The sequence below is a fragment of the Chiloscyllium plagiosum genome, unplaced genomic scaffold (genome assembly GCF_037043375.1).
Source record: "Chiloscyllium plagiosum isolate Xiang-an unplaced genomic scaffold, Cpla_swu_hap1 HiC_scaffold_12, whole genome shotgun sequence".
Taxonomy (NCBI): domain Eukaryota; kingdom Metazoa; phylum Chordata; class Chondrichthyes; order Orectolobiformes; family Hemiscylliidae; genus Chiloscyllium; species Chiloscyllium plagiosum.
The window spans coordinates 83,813,132-83,838,662 of record NW_028270150.1 but is presented as its reverse complement, the minus strand read 5'-3'; the positions used below and the strand labels follow the sequence as shown (position 1 = coordinate 83,838,662).

Sequence of the window (25,531 nt, the reverse complement as noted above, 5' to 3'; positions counted from 1 at the left end):
GTTCTGAAAGTTGAAAGGGTTCAGTGAAGATTTAGATGGATGTTGCCAGGGTTGGAATATTTGAGCTATACAGAGAGGCTGAATAGGCTGGGGCTATTTTCCTTGGAGCATCAGAGGCTGAGGGGCAACATTACAGAAATTTATAGAGTCATGAGGAACATGGATAGGGTGAATAGGCTGGGGGAGTCCAAAACTAGATGGCATAGGTTTAAGGGAAGAGGGAAAAGATTTAAAAGGGACCCTTGAGACAACTTTTTCCAGAGACTGGTGTGTGTATGAAATGAGCTGCCAGAGGAAGTGGAGGAAGCTGGTACAATTAAAAGGCACTTGGGTGGGTATATGGATACGAAGGGCTTAGCAGGAAATGGACCAATTGCTGGCACATGGGACTAGATTAATATAGGATATCCAGCCAGCATGAACGAGTTGGTTCATAGGGTTCTGTACAGCTGCGTGACTCTTCATCGTCAACCTAGATCACCTGGGTTGAACACCTTTAAATACGTAATACGTCTCACCAAAACCAATCCAACAATCTAAGCTTACATACATTAACCTTGTGTTTAGACAAAGTGTATATTGATTTTCACCACAATAACATGGTTGTCATATATAACATACATTTGCAAAGTTAGGATTTTGCCAATGCCATCACCGAAATTAAGAGGAGCCCAAAGAACATTCTAAAAGATTTTTTGTTGTGTCAGCATGGTCTTAGCACACCATATGAACCGCTCTATCATTGGAGAGAGAAGTCTACCAGTGCTTTGAATGGCTTTGGAACCAATTAGTTCCAGAGGGGTGAGCCTGGCCTGCTGCTATGCAGGTTGCTTGCCTGTCGAATGTGAACCAATTCTCAGACTAACAGATGTGTCGTACAGTACTCCCTTATTCCAAGAAACCATACAAAACCCAAGAGGAGGAAGGGACAAGAATAGCAAAGTGCAGCACCTCACACAAACCGCTCAGCGACTGGAAACCAAAAACACATGCATGACTATGTCGGCGGTGACATAAGTGCTCTCTCTCTCACTCACTCACCCATCAAACTGCGCCGTTCGGTTCGGGTGTATAAGCTCTGATAGGAGTTTGGAGGAGACGATGGGCGCTTGCACGCAGGCTCTCGTGAAGGAGGAAGACAGCTCGCGGCGCGCACACACACACACAGCTGATGCCAATCAAACCCCTCGGCGTTTTCCCTTTCCTCCTGCAGCTCGCTCGATGCCTTCAGCCCCGGAGCATTCCCCCAGCCCACCTTTCCTCATCCATCCACCATGTGCAAGCGGGCTCCCCTCCCGGCAATTGTCTTAAGGCAGCAGGAAAGCAGCAACTTGGCTGACGCTCTCGAGTTAGCAAAACTTGCGGATAAAGAGTCCGGGTGAACACGGTCGTTTTCTTTTACCCCTTTCCAACTCTTTTTCTTAGCTCGACTGTTATTTCCAGAAAGTTTCCTTATTAGGAATCGTGCTCCAGAAGGACGGCTGAGGAGACATCGAGTAATAGCTCTCCAAACAGCAGCAGGGCAGGACATTTACTGAGGTGATGTTATTTCTATTCCCTTTAAAGGTGTGCGCAAGTAGTCAAATAAAACGGCCCCCATGTCTGACCCGTGAAGAGGACTGCAGTGTAATATTAATGCAGGGATGCGAAAAGGTCCGTGAGGCACAAGCTGAGCTGACTAACCAGGGAACTGGGTGGGAATGCTGACAACAGGAAGAACGCTCATTTCACGCTTACGGGGGGGGGGGGGGGGGGGGGGAATTGATGCAAAATGAGAGACGCTGCCAGTTTTGGACCCTGCCAAAATAAAAGCCTCTAAAATTGCAACGTAACTGTGCGAGCTGTTCGCAGTATTGTTGCTGATATCCCGCTTAAACGCTCCTCTCCTCGTTTCCCCCTTTCCAGGAGCTCCCTCTTGTCTCGGTCATAGGCCACTGTGCAAATCGATCACCGTTTCAGCGCTTTTACGCCTTCTTGCAAAAAACAATAAATAACATGGAGTAAAATGAGCAGCAACTGCCCGTTCATATACTACTGCCACAACAGTTAAAGTTCCCAACAATTCGTTCCAAAGCAACCATCCCAAAACAATCAAAATACTCTAACCACAGACCAAATATCTATGAAATTAATTTATTTACGAAACAAAACCTCGCGTTCCGGTACACCGGTTTTCAATTGTAATAACTTGCAATAGTAAGCACAAGGTCAATCAGCCCCTCTTCATGTGCATCCATCACTATGACATTCTTGTTCTGGCTTTAAGTGTGAAAATTTTTCACCTCTGGGCAATGATTGCCAACGTTTGGCACCCGACCAAAGGGCAAAATCGCCAAAGTATTCCTGTCTAATCACAATGCTTTCCCTATCAGAATTTGATTAACTTGAGAACCTTTGCTTCTATTGGTTAACAGGGTTAGCAAGATGCTCTTAAAACTCGACATATAGATATCAAAAAAAGACAATAATCCTCTACCTTCAATATATAATTCACTCTAGATGTATCAATGCCAATAAGTGATCGTAAAGTGATATTTTATTCACTCAGAAGATATCCTAGTTGGTAGATTATATGATGAGGTGAATTTCCATATTCTAAAGCATAGTTAAAGTATGTTGATCAGAGCCCAAAATTGTGGACAGGACCTAAATTGAGGATTCTCATCCCCATCCCTGGCAATTTTAATCAGCATGGGATGATGGGACAAGGCAGCAGCTAGACATTGCTGATCCAATATCTTTGACACAATTGTGGAAGTACTCATTTTGTTTTGACAGATCTTGTGAGCTTTTTGAAGAGGAAGATGTTTATGTTAACAGTAATGTTTATTTTGACAGATTTATGAGCTTTTCAAAGACTTCCCAATATGTTTATTTGATTTGCAAATTCTCATTGTAGTGAATTTGATGAATAATTTGGGGAAGAATCCCTTCAATTTGAAAAGAAGCCATTTGGCCCATCAAGTCTACACTGACCCTTTGAAGAACATCCCACCCAGACCTGGACACCTGAACACATCCCTGTAACCCCACATTTCCCATCGCTAATCCAACTAGTCTGCACATCTTTGGACTGTGGGAGGGAAAGTGCAGACTGCAGATGCTGGAGATCAGAGCTGAAAAATGTGTTGCTGGAAAAGCAACTGAAGACCCTGAAGAAGGGCTTATGCCTGAAACGTCAATTCTCCTGCTCTGTGGGAGGGAAACAGAGCACCCAGTGAAAATCCACGCAAACACATGGAGAAAAGGCAAACTCCACATGAAGAGTGACCCATGCCTGGAACTGAATCCAGGTCCCATTGAGACAGCAATGCTAACCACTGAGCCATTGGGCTGTACAGTACTGGGAATAAGTGGGGCTTCACATTCATTTCCCAACTCCCAAGTCATTATCTCAATGAATGGAGTAGGTCTATTAACCAGATTGTAGCTGACAGCAGGTAAAACTTAAGGCCACTTCTGCCATGTCATGGTGAAGATAGCATTGGCAGTCAATGCTACATGGGAGGCTGGATTGTGATGTCAGTAAATCTTCTAACTCTACCTCAAAGATGAAAATATGGCCCAATGTCTTTGTTTTTAGTTAATTTTCTGTCATGGTCCAAAGTGTCCTTAAGGTAGATTTTTGGTTGTGCATCCACCTCAGGACAGATGAAGTTTTGAAAGCAGCATTCATTGAGGACTCCAATAAAATGTGAGCCTACACCACCTGTTTAAGTTTTGAGAGTGAAGTCTGAAACCACTCAATTTCTGGAAATAGTGCTACTTCCTTCAACCATGGTAATAACTGGGGAATTGCTCCAATAGATCGTCACATACTTGAACTGAGCAGGCCTTCTTATAGTGCTATCATAATATCCCTATCTCTGAAACAGGAGGCCAGGTTTAAGTCTCATCTGCACAAGAGGAGCCTAGAAACATCTCTCAACAGATTGATTTGAAAATATCCACAACTAACAGTGCACTAAATTTTGAGCTCTTGTGGCACAACGGTAGTGACTCTTCCTCTGAATGAGGAGTCCTGAGGTCAAGTCCCACCTCTCCAGAGGTATGTTGCAACATGGTGAAAAAGGCGTTTGGCTTTTGGCCTTGCCTTCATTGCTCAGACCTTTGAGTATGGGAGTTGGGTCGTCATATTGTGGTTGTACAGGACATTGGTGAGGACTCTTCTGGAGTACTCTGTCCAGTTCTGGTTACCCAGTTATAGGAAGGATATTATCGAGCTGGAGAGGGTTCAAAAGAGATTTACCGGGATGTTGCCAAAAATTGAAGGTTTGAGATATTAAAAAAAAACGGATATACTGGGACCTCTTCATTAGAACGTAGGAGATTGAGAGGCAACCTGATAGAATATTATAAAATAATGAGAGGTATGCACACAGTTGATGATAACTGTCTTTTCCCTATGATGAGTAATTTCAAGATTAAGCGGCACGTTTTTAAGGTGAGAGGACAGCGATTTAAAAAAGACATGAGGCAACTTTTTTTACGCAGAGTGTGGTTCGCATGTAGAATTAACTTGCTGAGAAAGTGGTGGATGCAAATACAATTACGACATTTAAAAGGCATTTGGACAGATACACGAGTAGGAAAGGTTTGGAGGGATATGGGCAGGAGTAGGCAGGTGGGACTAGTTTAGTTTGGGATTATATTCGGCATGGACTGGACTGAGGAGTTATACAGCACAGAAACAGACTCTATGACTGTAAAAGGTTGATTAGAAAAAAACTTTATACTTCAGCTAATGAGAAATCACAAAGGTTCCTAATAACCAGCTAGAAAATACAAACAGATAACGATGTTTTACGACTGTGTGTATGCTGTAGAACCGAAAACAGTTAGAACTAAAAATCAATGTTATCAAACACTTTTGTTGATATTAAACTATCCTCTTGTTTCTAGGAGACTGGAGTGTGTATTGTTTTTAATATGTAGACATTACATTGAAAATAATAACACTAGGACAAGAATTGTCTTTTGTCATACTTCACCATAATGTTTTCATAATTAACAAATACCCAATCATTTGCTGTTCTGGTGTTGCACCTAATGGCCACTGTAGGGAGCACCTTCTGCATTACCTCCACGTAAAATATTTTGGCAGGGATAACATAAATATGTTCTTTCATTAATTCCAAACACTGTTTCATTACTAATATTTACTTAGATTTGCTTTCGTGTATCACAAATCTGACTACTGATCTTTTCCTTATCAATTTAAGGATATCTCCCATTTCAAAACGAATTCTCATTTTTAAAATCCTGGATACAATGAACATACGAGATGAAAACATTTGTGTTTCCCCAACAGAAAGGGAAAGAGAGAGAGAATGATAGTGAACATGAGTACAGATTTGGACTTTTGCCAATTGTACTACAGCACTGTAGGTGCAAAGCAAAACCATTTTGAACAGCCAGTAAAGTTGTGGTATAAACATGGAACTGACGCCAAACCAACTCAAAATTTCATGGAGAAAGGCATTAGTTCCACTCCACTTTGTTCTTTCGAGTTAGCTCAGGTCCAGATTATGGTTTACATTACAACTTTAGGACTAATGTTGTCATTAGTGTTGTATAAACAAATCGTTAGCTATCTGATAATTGGTCAGTTACAAGCAGCAAGGTCTGGGAGCTGCACCAATATTTGATGCCTTGACTCCAAAACTGTGAAATGAGATGTAAATCAAGTAACTTTTTTTGAGGGGGGTAGACCTACAAATTATGTGGTGGATTGGTCAGTAGTATTTCAAAACTGTCTGCTATTATGAAACATTCCCATCACAGCATTTCTGTTTTTTCTATGATGTCATATGCTTAAAATAGTGCAATTTTGAAAAGACTACACCATAACTTTTTTTTAATTTATTGTCTAGAATCTGTTGAAACAACCTATTTATTTCAGTACTACAGTATTGAAGTTGCAACATATCTTTACATTAAAAAAAGTCTGCAGGTTTGTTTGTGCTTTCCATAATGTGTTAATTTACACACCTCATTAATGAGATATAGCTCTACACAGAATCAGATTACTCTCCCTACCCTCCTGAATGGCTACTCACAACCAAAGAAGCAGAACCAGTCAGCAGACCTGATGCAGTGACTTTCGCCAAAGCAGTAGCCCTCTTTGTTTCTGAGTCAGAAGGCTGTGAGTTGAAGTCCCCACTCTACAGTCATGAGTGCTAAATCTAGTCTGTCACCCTGTGCAATGCTGGTGGCATGCTACACTGTCAAGGTTGCTGTCATTCAGATAATGTAGTAAACCAATCCTCCCTCTTAACTAGATGTGAAAGACCCTATCGTATTATATCAAAGAGAAGGGGACTTCTGATTGATATTGGCATATTCTCTAACACCACAAAAGTAGATGTGGCGGTCATTGTCACATTGCTATTTGTCGGAATTTGTACACAAATTGGTTACGGTTTTCTCTACATTATAACAGTCACTAACCTCAGAAAAACATAATTTAATGACAATTGGGCAAAACATCCTGAAGTCCAGAATGATGACGGCTGAGGGGTCACCTTACAGAAGTTTATAAATCATGAGGGGCATGGATAGGATAAATAGACAAGGTCTTTTCCCTGGGGTGCAGGAGTCCAGAACTAGAAGGCATAGGTTTAGGGTGAAAGGGGAAAGATATAAAAAAAAGCCCGAAGGGGCAACTTTTTCCACATAAAGGGTGATGCGTGTATGGAATGAGCTGCCAGAGAATGGTGGAGGCTGGGACAATTACAACATTTAAAAGTAATCTGAATGGGTATATGGATAGGAAAGGTTTGGAGGGATATGGGCCAAGTGCTGGCAAATGGGACTGGATTAGGTTAGGGTATCTGGTCGGTAAGAAAGAGTTGGGATCGAAGGTCTGTTTCTGTGCTGTAAATCTTTATGACTCTATAAATGGTATGTCTAGGAGCCCTCTTGTGGTGTAGTGATATAGTGTCCATACCCCTGGACTGGGAGCCCTGGGTTCAAGTTCCACCTGCTCCAGAGATGGGCAATAACATCTCTGAACAGTTTAATTAGAAAAATAGTTTTTTTGTTAAAAAAAATGGACTGTCTTTCTTTTGTGGTGTTTGATTCTGAAGCAATTCAATCAACACATTCAAGAGTGGTCACAAGATTACAAGTCGGAGCAGGAATTGAGATACAAGTTGTATTATAATTTTGCATATCTATTATTTAGAATGGAGTTAAAAATGCGAAATAAAGTTTCATTAAATTCTCTACAGTGATGCGAACACCATTGTTCTGCCAAGAAACTTAGCATCGAAACATATCAGGTGAAGTTAGGATATTTACCAAATAAAGTTGCCAGAATAAAGTTAGGGTTGTCCATTCAAGTGTAAGTAAATTTATAATTGTGCAGTATACCTTAATTACTTTCAAGCCACCTCTCTGGTACTAAAATGTTTAACAAGTGCATTGTTTCATTATTTTTAAAACTGTAAAATCTGAAGTAGTTTTAGATTTTACTTCCACCTCTTCTCCCTGTCAATCCCATGTATTCTTTTTACTTTTTGCACTGAATTAAATACTTTAACTTGCATTTTTTGTTCAGACTCTATGTGCCACATTAAACATTAGATATGAACAACTATTGCTGATTGCCGTATCCACACAGGCCCATGTCCCATGTAGATAGCACCATGTCATGTTGAAATATTAATCACTGGGTTATAGAGCAAAAGTCAATTGAAAGTTTCTGGGGAGTTGCAAAGTGTAACAAGTGGTTGGTTCTGCTCGTTCATCACCGACTGCAATATTTGAATGCCCACTTACGATTTTGTAAAATTAATATTTTGTTTGTTGGCTCTAACTGGAGATGTGAGAGAAGAGTAATCATGGATAATTCTACGTTTCAGTGGCTATGATAACTTTTCTTTGAGATATTTTCAGTTGATGTACTGGCTCAGAATGGTTGGTTTAGGGCGGGCTAGGGAGCATTCCTAGGTTTCCATATACTTCAGCAATTTTGTACTTTAAGCCGATAAGCTAATGAGCAGCCCCTGATGCCATCACTTTCAAATTAATGCTTCGTTTTTATTTGCCATTCACTAACACCTTGAAAGTTAAAATCGCTCAGTATGTGGCAACACCAACAAGACTGATATTCATCCTCTTGTTGCTCTGTTTTGGTATTCATGGGCCTTTTGCAGAAGTGAGTTATTTGTTTGCTCACTTTAAAAGCCATTTCAGAGTTGCTGCAAAACTGGAGTTGCATCTATGTTAGACTGGCTTAGAATATCATGTTTTCCGTTCTAAGTTAGGATATGAATCAAGAGGCTGTGTTTTAAAAACGAACACTTCTAGATTTCCAAGAGTGTTTTTTTTAAATAATGTTGATATTTCAATTTGAATGGTCTGGATTATTAGTCCAGGCTTCTAAATTACTAATCAAGTAGCATGATGACTACTATACCCTTCGGCATGAAGTACTTAGTGATCCTTCCATAACAATATTTATTTCTAGACTCGAAAGAGATCTATTGCAGGGTTTCGTTTTCATTAAATATACATAATGCCACAGGTACTGCCTACATTGTCACTGACACTGAAGATTCTTTTCTGGCTTCCAATGCGCATTTGCTACATTGAAATGTACAACAGAGTCAAAAAGGGTGACACTGGAAATGCACAGCAGGTTAGGCAACATCTGAGGAGCAGGAGAGTTGATGTTTCAGGCATAAGCCCTTCATTAGGAATGCCACCCTTTTCGACTGACTCTCCAGTATCTGCAGTCCTCACTTTCTCAAATTGTGTAACAGAGCACTAATAAGTTGGTTCAATAATTGTTTTTCTAAACTCAATCTGGTGAGCAACATGGTACTACTGACTATTTTGACCTCATTTGTACTCTGTGGAATACTTGGCTATTGCTGTAGAGTTACTAAAGTTATTGCTGTAAAAGCTAAATACTGCAGATGTTAGGAATTTTAAATAAATCTGTTGGAGAAACTCAACAGATTTGGCAGCATCTGTGGAGACAGAAACAGAGCTAACACTTTTGAGTCCAATAACTTTCTCCTTCAAAACTCATCCTATATATTTGTATATATTTAATCTTTCAAATTAATGCTTCCTGCTTTCCATTCACTTATTGCAGCAAATTACATTCTAAAACTCAAACATAAATGCAAAGAGAATACAATGCTTCATAAGAGCATTGCCAGACTAACTTTGCCACTGAGCCGCAGAGATATCAAGTTTCCTTCACATCCTGGGAAATTTAACAGCAAGACCTGATTAACGTTCCTGTGTCCATTTTCCAGGGAGTAGGAGGAGGAGTGATCTGGAGGTTGTCTGGATCCAGGAGAAATCAGGAAAAGGAAATCACTTCTCTTTAGCTGCCAGGTTTCCCCAGGCCCAAAGCACCTGGCTGGTCAGGGTTAGATTCAGTACTGGTGTTTTAAATACAAGACAGACAACCTCACCATAAGACTTAAATGGTCAACCCACCTTAAATGGGGAAGTGGCAATTAGGTTTCAGGAGGGAATGCCAGAACTTGGGGCCAAGGCAACTGAAGGTACATTTGCCAATAGGGAGGAGAAAAGAAACTAGGGGATCCACAAGAGGCCAGGATTAGAAGAATTCAGAATTCTTGGAACGTTGTAGACCTGGCATGCGATTAAAAATAGGGATAGTCAAAGGGGATTTGAATGCAAGGAAAAGAATTTTAAATTTGAGGCAGTGCTAAGCTAGGAGCCAATTAAAACTAGTAAATGAAGATAACATTGACTGTTTCCTAGGAATCTATTCCACCATCTGCTGTTCCCTAGGAAAGCTAATCTCCATCTCCGGTTTTTTCCTATACGTTTCAAATTCATGTCTTCTGGTCCTGTCATCATTTTCCAAGTTAAATAATTCATTTACATCTACAGTCTTCATGCTTCCTCACAGTTTTAATTGTGCAGCCTGCCAAAACACGTTCACCAATTTGGTTTTCTGATGCGGTCTTCATAATTTGGAATGCTAAGTCCAAGATTCAATTTTATGTCTCTCTGAACTTTGTCCAAACTAACAATATTGTTTTAAGGAGGGAATAGGTGGGGCAAACAAAAATGTGTGCGATATTCCAAAAGTTCCCTTTCCAATGACTTGTACAGGTATCCTGCTTTAAATGTTTGGGTTGTGCTGGCTTTACTTCTGAGCTTCTTAAAGCCCTGGTCCAAACATTGGCAAGAGAACTCAATTCCAGACATGAGGTGAGCATGACATCTCGTAATATTAAGCCAACATTTGGCCAAATGTGGCATCCAGGAGCTATTGCAAAACTGTAATCAATGGGAATCCGGGAAGAGGAGGGATGGGGATTGGAATTTTCCACTGCCTGGAGTTTTACTTGTCACAAAGGAAGGAGGTTATAGTTGTTGGAGGTCAATAATGTTAGCCCTAGGACATCACTATAGATGTTCATCAGGATTGTGTCCAAGACCAAACCACAGTCAGCTGCTTTCGTAAACCTTCCTTCATCATAAGCTCAGAAGTGGGAATATTCACTGATGATTGTATAGTGTCAGCATCATTTATGCTTCTCAGATACTGAAGCAACCTGTATCCATTCGCAGTAAGACTGGCTTGTGCTGATAAGTCAAAAAGGGTGGCGCTGGAAAAGCACAGCAGGTCAGGCAGCATCTGAGGAGCAGGAGAGTTGACATTTTGGGCATAAGCCCTTCATCAGGAATGTAGAGGGGATAAAGATAAATAAGAGGGTGGGAGTGGGGCTGGGGGAGTGATGGGAGAAGGTAAGTGGGAAGGCGATAGGTGGACACAGACGGGGCATAATTGTCATAGGCCAGTGGGGAGGGTGGAGTGGATAGGTGGAAAGGAAGATGGACAGGTAGGACAGGCCATTCCTTTGCTGTAATTGAATTGTTTTAACATTTGGGTGCCCTGCGTCTCAAGGACGTATCAGTTCAAGAAGGTGGCAGATTATGATCTTCTCAAGGGCAGTTAAGAATGTTCCAAAGATTCCGGCCGAGCCAGCTTCACCAACATCCCACAAATTATTTTTTTAAACAATTGTATCGAAGATCCTAAAAATCCATACTAGAACTTCAGTAACTTTGTACATGCCAACACCTCTCATTTGATACTTTCTCTGAAGACTAAATTTATGTACCCAAATCCTTAACCTCCTTTGCTGCTATGAACCATTGTTAATGAATAAGTTACTGAATTAGCAACCAAGAATCCAGGCTGTTATTCTAGAGGCTGGGAATTCAAAATTGATCATTTCAGAATTCAGTTTATTTAGAAAACAATTGAGAAATATGAAACCATAAACTTATCATGTTCTCCTTGTCCTATTCATCTCTTGCTCAAAAACCTATTGACATGTCTATCTTTTCCCAGTTCATAGCAAAGGTTACAGACCAGAAATGTGAACTTCCTAAACAGATTGTGGTCAGCATGTTGAGTTTTATTTTCGTGTTTTCCATCTGTATTTCAGTTTTCTAGCATCTGCAGTTTCCTAATATTCCAGCTTAAAAAGAAAAGCTGCTATTTTCGGTTATGTTTCTGCTTAATTTGGCCTTTTAATAAATCCAATTATAAACGTAACAAGCTCCTGCATTTGGGTCCTTTTTATTCACGTATTTGATCCTAATCTCGTGTTATCATGATCCTTGTTTTTAAAATTGTAAACAGGCCATTGTCACTCATTAGGCATTGATATTATTTATATCTTTCTTATACAATCTATCCTGCGTTTGAATTCCTTTTGGGTAACTATAACAAGATCTGTCTGGTACCCTAGTTCAGATTCCAAATTAAATCTTTCATTGCCAAAATGAAGACCAACTTTACACAGTCATAATTAGTACCAAAAAATTCAGCTCGGATTACTGATTGATTGTAGTGGACCTCTGAATATTAGCTTCAATCCCAAAGCTCTTCAGACATCATTCCATGTTATTATTTAATTAATCCTGAGAGATAGTGCCTGCATTTCTGCTACTTACCTGAGGTGCCTTCAATCTGCCTTCTTTAGGCAGTACTATCCATGTGGGCTTCTGAACTCCTACAGTCTGGTTGCAATGTGGATTACAGGCCCACTCTGTGTGGCAAACATCACTGTTCAATTTTTACCGAGGATAGGCTTGCCATAAAATTAAAGATGGTAGATGAACCCAGAAACTGAAGGACCAGAGGCTTTCTGGCTTGAAAAACCAATGGGCTGCAAAAGCAGGTAAGTGAGGGTGATGACACTTTGAATTTTAAAAATGCAACTTTTCCAAACAGGTCAAATGTGTGGGGAGGGCAGCTCTCAAGGGTGGCCTGTAGCTGCTGCAGCACACTGACCGAGAGATGGCCTTTAGATCTGTGTTGGCCCACAGGCCTGGTGCTGGAAGATCCATTCAGCTTCCTTTGAGTTTACCCACAAATGGACAGATTGCCTTGCTACTGTTTATTCTGTCCACAAAACTGGCTCCAACACAGGATGGAGCCAAGCAACCACTGTTGGCTCCACAGCCCTAAGATTCAAGTCCGTCAGCTCAGCATCACCAAAATTCTCAAATGGTATTTCAGTGCACTCTCCCTGGGTGCGAGTAACCTCTTCATCTGCAGCTGTCAAGTATTATTTTTGTTCGTTTATTCAATTTGCATCCATATTGCTTCAGTCAATTTTGATTTATCGTTGCATTCTCTGTTACAATAGCTGCTGTATCATTGCAATACAATACTCCATTCCTTCATTAGATCCATCTTTGCAAGGCTTTTCATACCTTTTTAATTATAGAGCACGTTGTTGAAAGGTCTTGGGATGGTCTAATCAACAACTAAAGGTGTGGGACAGCATACAGAATCATAGAATCCCTACAGAACAGAAGCAGACCATTCAGCCCATCATCCACAGTGACCCTCCAAACAGGATCCCACTCTAACCTACTCCCCCCACCCCATCCCAGTAAACCCTACATCTCCCATGAGTAATCCCCCTAGCCTTCACATCCCAAGAGACTATGGGCAACTTAACATGACCAATCGACCTGACCCGCACACCTTTGGACTGGGAGAAAACTGGAGCACCCTGAGGAAACCCATGCAGACGCGGGCAGGATGTGCAAACTCCACACAGTCACCTGAGGGTGCAATCAAACCCAGGTCTCTGGTGCTGTGAGAAAGCAATACGAACCACTGAGCCACCATGTCACCTCTTTAGTATTAAGTTTCTTTCATTTAATGATGAGCCCAATTATTCAAGTATCCACCTGTTAAAATTTAACAAATGTAGAATGTGATGAACAGAAAAACATTCCATTCTACATGAATTTTAAATACTTTTCAGAAAGAAATATTTGTATCCATAAAGCATTTGACACAAATTTAAAACACTGTGAAGCTTTTCCAGTTAATGAACGTTTGAAGTGCAATCACTTTTGCGATGTAAGAATATGGCAACAAATTAGTATATCCTCATAAACAGCCATGAGATAATGACAAAATCAATAATTATCAGTTGAGTGATAAATATTAGCGAGGACACAAAGATGAATCCCTTGCTCCTCTTCAAAGTAATGCCATGCAATCTTAGTACCACTTAACTGTGGCTGAGACATTAAAGAGGAATGGAGGAAACTAATTGAAATGAGCTCAATTTCTACACGTGTTTATCAAAGAAAGGCACGTTTCTATTCTGATGTAGAGCAATTCTACATCAGATAAAGCTTGAGAGGTACAAACTATGGAATTGCAAATGGAGAATTGTTATATTGGCAGTTTTCCATTTCCCAATCCAAGCAGCCATGTGCCCTTTTTGACTTGTATATCCCAAATAGAGGGAACTTTTGTGCAAGAGACCCACATTGATTTGAACATTTCATGCATTGTTTTTATGGGCTGTAGGGGTCCAAAGCAAGACTTAATTATATTTGCAACAAGTCTGAATGCTTCCTGGAAACAGTTCTACTGGGTTATGCACTAATCGTGGTTTTGGAGATTAGAGAAAATGTTTTGTATACTTCTCTTCTAGGCATCTTCCTTCAGTTGTTTGAAAATTAAATAAATCTTACTATGGTCAACTGCAGATGGAGAACAACTCTAAGCTCATCTGTAATTCACTGCAAAAACTTAATTTTTTCACTTTTATCGCCAAGACCATGTATTTCCATTTCTGAAAAACTATCCATCTCAGGACTTGGCTCAGTATGTCTCCTGCTGAAACACCAACAGGGACATTAACTATTCTAATGTTTTCCTGGCTGTACTTCCATCCTCCACCTTCCATAAACTTCAGTTCATCCAAAAGGTTTATTCCCAAAATCCTTATTGGCATCAGCTCCTGCTCATGAATTCACCCTTGTGTTCAACTACCTGTATTTGTTCTCAATATAACAAAGTATGGGAAAAGATATGCCACCCATAGTAGGCCCACACAGAACATAGGAAAGCAAACTTGGCCAAACTATATCAGAAACACCCAGAATGCCTCAACAGTGACCAAACAGGCTGACAAGTGAAACCAGACAAAACTATAGCCACTTGCAGACAAGCGAATATATTTTCAAAAACACACTAACAATACCCAGTCAACACAGCTGTCCCAAAACCCCGAGGGCAGTCTCATAATACAGCACAACCACCTGATAAAGGAGCAGCGCTCCGAAAGCTAGTGCTTCCAATTATACCTGTTGGACTATAACCTGGTGTTGTGTGATTTTTAACTTTGTATAGCAATACCAAAGCCACACAACAGGACAGGTCAGATGGAGAGGCACCAAAGGACTTCGCTCCATGGACAGGAACAATGGAAGCATCTTACTGTTTCAAAAGAGACATTCTCACCTACCTGCAAAGAGAGCTGGAATCTCCTGACCCCATCAAGAACTCATTGATACTGTCAAGATATTACATTGTATCGACAATCAGGACATTCTTCTGATAACTGTTTTTCTACTATCATCATTGTAAGTGGATTACTTAATTTCCAAATACATTGTATCTTTTCCCATTTTAATTAACCTTATCGTACAAGATTCCTATAAACCTCAGCTCGAGGAAGAGAATTCTCGGCTGTGCTGTTTCAACTTAGTCAATTTCTCTTTCACAATATCTCCATACTAATAAACTGTTTGTTAATTTCACTTCGAACTGTGCTTTGTGATCTCTAATTTATTGGGCTAATTCCTCCGACACAAAGTCTCAGATTAAAATTCATAGTCTTGTGTTCAATTCCTTGTGAATTGAATCTTCTCGATCTCTATAACCTCCACTAATTCCCACAGCACGATACTGCATCCCTCCAATTCTTGCTTTGTCTGCACTGCAATTGTCTTGCTTACGACTTCAGTAATCTAACTCGCTAGGACTGGAATTCCCTTAATATATTGTCTCTATCTTGCTTTTCTCCTCATCAAGATACTCATTAAGTGCAATCTGAAATCAAGCATTTAGTTTATTTAGCCTAATACTATTACTTGTAGCTGTTAATTGTTTACCAGTTATTGTACTGCAAAGTGTCCAGAGAAATTTTATATACACAAGACATTATAATATTCTTGATAAGTAGTTCAATAAATGCCATTTTCTGTACTTGGATAATGTAGAGCAAAAGGAACTTACATGAAGGATTGTTTCAAAGCCTGGCATAACTCATTTTAAGAGATTTACAGTAACATTCAAGAAGAGACGAGTATGTTTTAGGTACACACTGCCCTGATTTCTAATCTCTCATCTACAGCTCTGAACTTTATAATGGACAGGAACCAACAAAGAAAAGTGTACTATAACACCATCACTGTGCAAAACGTGTATTTCAAGTTCTTGAATCCTTATCAAATGTGGATAGCATCCAACTAGTCTCATTAGGAACGTCAAAATTCTCTTACGTAACCTGCTATTAAATAATTATATTCTGAATCTATTATATCCAAGCTACCAGAGAATCAAACCGGAAAGCTTTCAAAAAAAATATGTCCCAAAGATTCAGTTGTAGGAACAGTGATAAAGAAACTAGGAAGATTCTCGTAAAAATTAAAACACCAGGTTATAGTCCAACAGGTTTACTTGGAAGCACTAGCGTTTGGAGTGCTGCTCCTTCAGGTGGTTGTGGAGTATAAGATTGCAAGACACAGAATTTATAGCAAAAGTTTACAGTGTGATGCAAATGAAAAAGACCTGGATTGTTTGTTAAGTCTCTCATCTTTTAGAAAGACCATGTTGGTTTCAGTTCTTTCATATGTAAATCCAAAAACATCTTTTTAAAAATTACATTCTCAAATGAATTTTAACAACAGGAAGATTCTATGTTTGATCTGCAGCCTGCCCCAGGTTAGCTTATCTACACATAAGGTAATGGTGGTGATTCTACAATTGGCCTCAGCACCTCTAATCTTGCAGGAGAAATATCTGACAGATTTTGATTACTATCTGTTCTTGTTAAGTCAGCGGTGGAACATTGTAACTTCAACCGTGATGATTATCTCTCAAGGACTTGACAAAGCAGCACTGATTTTCCACTTCTGGTTCAGTTTACCTTGGGCAGAGTTGGTGAGGATTTTCCCCTACTCTTGGCTCAGTAAAATGAGTACAAGCTGGTCCAAATGAGATCTCTGCACACAATGTGGATATTCCAGGTTTAGATTTTATTTTAATACAGAGAAGCCATCGCCAGTGTCTCAACGTGAGCTCTTTGTTGTTCCAGACACTTGTTTCCTCCTTCAGCTTTTTCTTCCCTGCCCACAACACCTGATTGTTTTTGCCACTACCTTTACATGTAACAGCTTGAGCTCTGGGTTTTTTCCTCATAGAGTCATAGAGATGTACAGCACGGAAACAGACCCTTCGGTCCAACTTGTCCATGCCGACCAGATATCCCAATCCAATCTAGTCCCACCTTCCAGCACCCAGCCCATATCCCTCCAAACCCTTCCTATTCATATACCCATCCAAATGCCTCTTAAATGTTGCAATTGTACCAGCCTCTACCACTTCCTCTGGCAGCTCATTCCATACACGTACCACTCTCTGCGTGAAAACGTTGCCCCTTAGGTTTCTTTTATATCTTTCCCCACTCACCCTAAACCTATGCCCTCTAGTTCTGGACTCCCCCACCCCAGGGATGAGACTTTGACTATTTACCCTATCCATGCCACTCATGATTTTATAAACCTTTATAAAGTCACCACTCAGCCTCCAACACTCCAGGGAAACCAGCCCCAGCCTATTCAGCCTCTCCCTGTAGCTCAAATCCTCCAATCCTGGCAACATTCTTGTAAATCTTTGATGAACTCTTTCAAGTTTCACAACATCTTTCCAATAGGAAGGAAACCAGAATTGCACGCAATATTCCAAAAGTAGCCTAACCAATGTCGTACAGCCATAACATGACCTCCCAACTCCTGTACTCAATACTCTGACCAATAAAGGAAAGCAGACCAATGCCACCTTCACTACCCTATCCACCTGCGACTCCACTTTCAAGGAGCTATGAACCTGCATTCCAAGGTCTCTTTGTTCAGCAACATTCCCTAGGACCTTACCATTAAGTGTATAAGTCCTGTTAAGATTTGCTTTCTCAAAATGCAGCACCTCACATTTATCTAAATTAAACTCCATCTGTCATTTGTCAGCCCATTGGCCCATCTGATCAAGATCCTGTTGTAATCCCAGCATGCACTGCTGTGATTCAATCTAATATTCAGGAAGATTTATCTCCGTTTGCTGGAGTGGTCTGGACTGAGGCTCAAAACTCGTAACTTCCATGTCAAAAGTGGGTATACTACCACTGAGCCAAGGACGACTTCAAGACATTTGTATAATAAGTATACACTGATTTTTTTCCCGTTATTTGTTGAGGGAACGGTGGTAAATCATTAAATGAACTTTTGCTGGCAGATCATGGTGTCAGATTACTGGCTAAAATACATTAATATCCTGGAAATATTTTGCTTATTCAGCTCTAGTTTTATTGGCACATAATAAAAATACTATAGGACAGAATTATATGGATCCTCACAGGCGCATTCGTAGGTGGTGGTAGCCTGTAAAATTTCGCAGGTGTCCTTCTAGCCACCCACTGTGTGCACAGTGTGTGTGTGGTAAGGGGAGTAAATTGTCAAGTAACTCCACAGAGGCCAGTATCCATCATCAAGTAACACTTTATTTCCACACCAACAGTCCTTGATTTTAATACTGCCTCATTCAGAGTCTGGTACCAGAATTTCAGTATCTCTAATATTCTCCTCTTGAAAGTGAGCTAGCGCTCCCTAATTGGGGCTGTTAATCTCGTCGAATCAGGGAACTAATTCAGTGAGGTCCACCTGGCTGACCTAGTTATAATCAGTACAGAATGCTTGACCCATCTGAAACCTTTAAGTTCCCAATTACTGGCCACATAAGTCTCAAGGTCATTTCCAATCAGGCCTCAATTTCGAAGCAGCAGGAGTTTGGGTAGCACATAGAGCCTAGCTGATCTCTGTACTTCAGACCTGGGCAGGAAGGAGTGGTAGATCATTCCTGCAAGAACCTTTTTTTTCTGTATTGGGCATTTGGCCCAAGGTTTGCCTCTGTGAACATTAACCCACCAATCTCTCTCAATGACAGCATTAAGGCCCTTTTCCTACCCTTCTACCAGCCTGCTGGTTGACCCAGTCATGACCATGTCTGACATTAACACTGCCAGCCCATTAGATGGCCCCCAGGTGAGGAGTAGAAATCCCAGCTCCAGAAAAATAATTGTGGGGGTCCTCTGATTGACAGGGTACACTTCCCTGCTGACTCTTCAACTAAAAAGGAGGAAACCTGGCCAGTCAAAACATCACATCCATATTTAATCATAGAAATCCACAGCACAAAATGAAACCATTCAGACCGTAATTATGTCATCTCTTTTGAAAGGATTGTCCAATTTATCCCATTCCACTAATATTATCACATAGCCATGTAAAAGTTTCCTTTTTCAAATGATCTTCAGCATAAGTTTATGACAATAGCCCTGAAGCAAAAATTTCCCCATGTGACATTGATAATGATCAGCAGAAAGCAATGTATCATTGATCACTTTGGGTGGAAACTAAATTGATTTGAAATTTCTAATTATTGATTAAATATTTGCATTTATATTTTTTAGCAGAGACTGATTTATATACTACTACTAAACTGATTGAAATTTAAGAATAACTTTAATTTGCGTGTAATGTATGTTTGAAATCTTATTCTTTAAAGAATAATAGTTAACAGAACAGAAGGCTACACACTTCCCAACACAGAACTAACTTGAAAACATAGATAAGCAGTCACCCCAGTTAATAACAAAATTAATTTAAAAGGTCAAAAAGATGTACATTTCCTGCATGTTCCTTCTTCAGAGCCACTGCTGACAGCCTGAAACAGAAGTTGAACAGTGACAACAGTTGTCAGTCTTAGATATACATACAACTAAAATCTAAATAACTCCTTGGAGAATTTGATGGGAACTTTACAGAGCAAACTAGCTGCTATCACTTAAGCGTAAACCAAGTCAACTCTTCATACATTAACAACAAAAGGACAGTTTTATTTTAATTCAATGATTCTCCAAAAAAATTCCTGGTGTCAGTTAGCCTTTAAATGACTTCACAAATACCAATTGTATATTCCCATTAAGTGCAGCACTTCTGATCATCTTAATTTGAATTAGAACACATGCTTTTTTTTCTCTCCCTATCTCTTACACATACATAGAAGAACAAAATGAGATGGATGAGGGCTGATATTGCTAACATCTATAATCAGCTCGCTCCATGTTCCTGTCTTTCCTCCTCCACTGAAGCACTCTTGACAGTTTCCTCTAATTTTTCAGTACAATCAGTAACACACTGCGCTACTGTGCAAAATGATAACCCCATTAGTAACCCTCCATGACATTTTGTTTGATATTTTTTGAAATAGTCAAAATTCCATAGCTCCTGGTAAGAGAATATGGCTCTGGTTAAAACTTTGCAGGGCAGACCTGTAGCTGAATTTCATCTTTTTCACAGCGTCATCCACCTAACATCAATAAGAATACACTAGCACAACTTTAACAATATACATGGTCAAGACCATCACTGCTGAAAGAGCTTTACCATTTGTGGTACTTACCCTCTGTGCAGTTACACCACATTCCCATTTTGCAGTCATTTGTTCAACTTTAAAAATGAATTTTTCAATCAGAGGCCAGCCAGAATTGAACCAAACATCCAGGGAAAATTGATCATTTTATTTTGTGTTGAGCCCTGAAGTAGCATAAGGAGGGTCACACTGCTATTGACACAAAAAATCTTGTGATAAAATAAAGAGTGGTTGGATTTGTGTCCAGCTCTCCGATGAAAGTGAGCCGGTTTCGACCTCCTATGTTTACACTATTAGTTTGTAACCAACGGCTGAACCCTTTTTGGAATTGCTAATGAAATATGAATTACCTTTTAAGACCCAATTATTTCAATCTATGTGTCTTCAAGCAAAATGCTGCCTTTGAAGCTTCTGACGCTCTCCACCCCTCTGCTTCAGGTCTTTTGTTAATATCATAATGAATTATTAATCCGTGTGCTCAGTTGGAAACTACGCTTACGTTCACAGTGAAAATTTGGACTCATGTTTAGGCACCCTGATATAATGGTTACAGTTGAAGAGGGAATATAGTGTGTATACAAATTATCTACCATTGCAGTGAGTTGCTTGTTTGGAAGAGGCCTGGTGCTCTAATGATATTGATTTCCCAAACCACAGAAAAGTGAAATGTTGTCCACCTCCTTGGTGATTGATCGACTCTTTATGTATGTCTTTATGACACAGGCGTAACACAAACTGTTTGATTGCAAAGTTGCTCATGTCGGTTCTGGTATATGTTCCAATTCTCTAGTACAGTCATGGCAAGATTTTGTATTGCAGATATACAGTAGAAAAATATAGGTACTACTTATCATGGGCGGCACGGTGGCACAGTGGATAGCACTGCTGCCTCACAGCACCAGAGACCCGGGTTCAATTCCTGCCTCACTGTGTGGAGTTTGCACATTCTCCCCGTGTTTATGTGGGTTTGCTCCGGTTTCCTCCCACAATCCAAAAATGTGCAGGTTAGGTGAATTGGCCATGCTAAATTGCCCGTAGTGTTAGGTGTAGGGGAGTGGGTCTGGGTGGGTTGCGCTTCAGTGGGTCGGTGTGGACTTGTTGGGCCGAAGGGCCTGTTTCCACACTGTAAGTAATCTAATCCATCTCCATTATAAAACAACTAATTTTGCATAATTGCCAATGGCAGGTTTATTTTTCTTCTGAAAATATTAAGATTATAACAGATTAACAAAACATTTCTGGTGGAATTAGTATCTTCATTGAAATTGTACTTCTTTGATTGTTCATCATCCTCATATCATCCCTATCTCAGTCCTCATCCCAAGACATCTTCCTCATGTAAATCAAGATGATGGAACTGGTCACATGATTCTGATATCAGTGATAGAGAAGTCCCCAATCTATAATGAGCATGTGAACACAGAGGTCTTAGACAATAGAGGTCTTAGACAATAGGTCTACAATAGAGAACTGTATTTGATAACCTATGTGCAGATGTAAATAAATGAGTATTACAATACAAGGAGTTGAAGAGCCTTACATATTGATAAGGAGCAGCATCTTCAGAGACAGTTTGTATGGAGAAATTCATCTCAATACTGTAGAATGGTACCTCAATTTTCAAATAACAGTATTGCCTTAAAGTACAAATAAAGCATGCTGCATACACAAATCCATTCTATCCCATTTCCGATTAATGAAAGAAAACCTGAAAATGCTGCATATATGAGATAGACCTAGAAGCACCTGCAGAGAGAAAAGCAAACTAAATGTTCCAGGTCACCCTTTCATCAAATTGACCTTTTCTCGAAAGGGATCGGCTGTAAGCATTAACTCTCCACAGGTAATGTCAGATCTCTGAGTATTTCCAGTATTTTCTGTTTTTATTTTGCATTTTCAGCATCACAGTATTTTGCTTTCTTCAGGAGACTAATTTTTCCTGATCTAAAAGTCACTTGAATCTGAATTTTAATGTTTGTCATTATGATTTAATACCTGTGAAATGTTAGACAGAATCTTCCAGGTTTGGAGGATGTTTTGCTGGCTACATAAAAAAAGTGAACAAGGCAGCCGTGCTCATTTTTAAAAGGGAGACCCATTGGACCTTGTGCTCATCATGCACTTGAGAGGACACTGTCAGGGTACCCCTCCAAAGTGAGGTCCCTGAACATGATGGCTTTTCTGCAGAGCACAACCCAGAGGCTCAGCATTGAGAAGGACCTGGGGAAAAGGTTAGCATTGTTGAAGGGAGTGTCTCATGGGTTGGGGTTTGCAGGGATGGAGGGTGTCAGAAGCAAGGTGGTGGATCTCAGTGACCTCACAATGCCCCACGTCTGCGCATTTGATGATGCACAAATAAGTGCAGATTGAGGAACTCTCCTCAGACCCTACCCCTCCCTCAGTTGAAATGCAGCCTACCTATTTGCAATCAACCCATTCAGAGATGTTATTGCATACCTCTACAGTAGGTGGGATTTGAACCCAGTCTTCTGACTTAGAGATAGGGACACCACCACTGCACAATAAAAGCCCTGACATACAGTCCATACAGTTTGATTAGTCATGCAGGCTACATATTAGGAGGCCCATCTGGAGGTGGTAAAATTTAAGCTGAGTCACAAATTGACCACATAAAGATTTTAAATGAAGGCAAGGCAGGAAAATAGCCATGGAATTTCTGCCCAGACTATACTTGTACATGGGAAGAAGTCATTAGCTATTGATTTGGAGAACAGACCACCTCATTTTCAAGACAGCACACCTCATTCCTTTGCCTCCTGTAGACACAGAATATTCAATTTGTAGATTTTTGTTCTTGATCTTTTAATCTGTGATGGAACATCACTCAATAAACTTACAATGGAGAAAGAAATGGACAGTTATGTTTATGGGGTTTGATAAATAGGAGGATGCTCACTTGGGGTATGTGTGGCTGAACAGCCCTGTTTCTGTGCTGTACATTCTATCTAAAACAATATTGTCAGAAGCACATTTTAAAAATTACACTTCCATGACACTTATTCAACTAATTACTACTCAATTTACATTAATTATTTACTGAGGCAATACATTTATGATACAAACTCCTAAACCTACACTCCAATTTAACAAATACGCGAATAAATCCTCGATCTAACAAGATGACTTTCAACTGTGTTCAAAATTATCCAGACAAAATACTTGGTTGTTTAAAAACTTCAAGGTTCAGGAAAGCTCAACACCACCATGTCAGGGCAACTTAAGAAATGGACAATAAATGCTCATCATACTGAGCATGTCTATGTCCTAAAAACTAACAAATAGAAGTAATAACATCCTCTCCAAACTTCAACAATTTTTGCTAAGTTAAAGGTGCTCGCAAGTGAATGTCGAGTAGGGACAGATTTGACTTGGTTGCTTTGTCCTTGTGGTCCAGCCTATCTAAATTCACGCTTGAAGAATAGTAACTATGTAAAATACAACAGGCCTGGGAATGTCCCTGGAAATATATGCCGGCGAGAATTAGAAGTGTCAAAGAGAAAGCAAGTTTGGCTCATAAAGTGACGTCATTGTGTGCATTGTAGTTACAAGAAACCAGTGTTATCCTACTTTTTAAAAAGAGCTAACCTAATTGAAGACAGCTGGAAAGAAAATATTGGTCACAGTCACTGTGATACTCAGTTACGCAGATGCCTGGAAATTCCCCCTGAGCCTGATGGATTTTGGAGTGATATCACCAGCTTAGCACTCTCAAGTTGAACTAGATAAACACATGCTTGTACATTGCTTACTTATTTTGTTCTGAACTTTGACTCCCTGGAATCTACGTGACAATGTGTGTTGGTGGCCTTTTAATGAATCTTAGGGAAGATTACGTATCAGCACGAGTTATGTTTCTGAAGCCTCAAGAGCTGATGCAAAGTCTATTTTGTGTTTCCTTCTGTCACATTTTGAAATTCTGATGTTAACGAGTTCTCTGATATTCTTATAATCAGGGCAACAAAGATTTGGGGTTGGGGAGGTGGAGTTGGGATGAGGCAAGAGAGAATAGCAACGCATAAGTGTTTGGTGCATAACAAGTATAATTTATTGCGAAATAAAATCTAACCTAATAACGGAAAAAAATCAAGAAAGCAAGGTTACTTGCCAAGCAGGCAGGACTTGGCTCTAGTTCTTTCTCCCTGTGCTACACCACTTGACCTTTTGTTCCTAATTTTATGGATGCTTACACCCACTGCCTTCCATAAAAACATAAAAGGTAAGAGCAGGACAGAGACAAAAAAACTGCAGATGCTGGAGTCCAAGGTAGACAAGCAGGAGGCTGGAAGAACACAGCAAGCCAGGCAGCATCAGGAGGTGGAGATGTCAACATTTTGGGTGTAACCCTTCCTCAGAACTCCTGAAGGAGTAGGCCATTCAACCTCTCAAGCCCACTCCATCATTCACTGTAACCATGGCTACTCATTGAGCTCAATATCCTAATGCTGCCCTCCTGTTCTGTCCGCAAAATTGACTTGCCACTTCAACACACTACCCTGCTCCCTGGCCAACATATCTGACTCAGGCTTACTGCAGTGGTCCACTGAGGCTCAGTGCAAGCTGGAAGAACAGCATCTCTACTTACACTTGGGGACCCTGCAGCCTTCAGGACTCAATCAGGTTCAATAATTTTAGAGCTTGAGCAAATTTCTTCAATGTCTGTTCCCCACACCCACACACAAGGCATTGTCAGTGACAGGGGCTGTTTTCTCAACAGCCAATCCATTTCCACTCACTGAATGGGTGCCATTAGCAGCTTTCTCCCCCTCTCTGGCTCACTTTGCGTATCTGCTGTTCTTTCTCTCAGGACTCCATCTTCACCCATCATTTACTTCTGCCCCTCCCCATCTTCAGCATATTTACCAACTTTTTCCCAGCTACAATCAGTTCTGACTCATTCCCATTGTAGCTTTGCCTCGACGTTTGCAAAGTTAGCAAGAAGCTTCAAATCCATTCCCACTCTAAATTGTTCATTATAAACATCCCCCTCTAATCCACAATCTCCAAGGTTTTTGTCAACATTTTCCTCAAATTAATGAGCATTGCATCTTTTCTTTACTTCCAATATGTATTTCTAGTTACACCTTATTCTACAACTGGACATTCTAGTTCATCCAGGTGAAAATCTGTTATATTCATTGTGTGCAAGATCTTCTATTAAACAGCTTTAAATACTGTTGTTTCTTAGACTGAATTTGCATCCACCAGATTGACTTCTGGGATTATCATGGGTGTAGGATTGAATGGTAATTACTGAGTTTAAGACTTCTGTTGTAAATATACTTTTTTCCCCATCTTAGTTTGTTGTTGAGCTTTCTTACTGCTTTTTCTTCCCACCAGTCTTCACCAATCCATTTCCTATCCAATCACTCTGCTCTACACCCAATGTTAAAGGTCAAGTATTTCCAAAATTAAAAATAGCAGTGGCTATGTCAGTCTTACATGCAATTGCAATTTATGACTTTGGATTCCTGTTCA

General features: G+C 40.1%; 1 protein-coding gene and 1 long non-coding RNA gene across 8 annotated transcripts in view; one reads left to right on the top strand and one right to left on the bottom strand.

Annotated features, from left to right (window-relative positions):
• LOC122554976 (rho GTPase-activating protein 6) overlaps nt 1-25,531 on the bottom strand; it is a 538,092-nt gene that overhangs the window by 172,786 nt on the left and 339,775 nt on the right. Inside the window, exon 1 of one of the 7 annotated variants that reach the window (XM_087992994.1) lies at nt 1,403-1,671. The exons of 5 other annotated variants lie outside the window; for them this stretch is intronic. In XM_087992994.1, coding sequence (XP_087849120.1) covers nt 1,403-1,531 — 129 coding nt within the window. In that variant the 5' untranslated portion in view covers nt 1,532-1,671. Of the gene's footprint in view, nt 1-1,041; nt 1,672-25,531 lie in introns of those variants that run through there. One more of the 7 variants, XM_043700461.2, reaches the window with a different exon arrangement.
• On the top strand, nt 1,402-15,087 carry LOC148148557 (uncharacterized). Its single transcript, XR_015758921.1, has 2 exons — nt 1,402-1,539; nt 14,678-15,087. It is a non-coding gene; the product is annotated as an uncharacterized LOC148148557 (long non-coding RNA).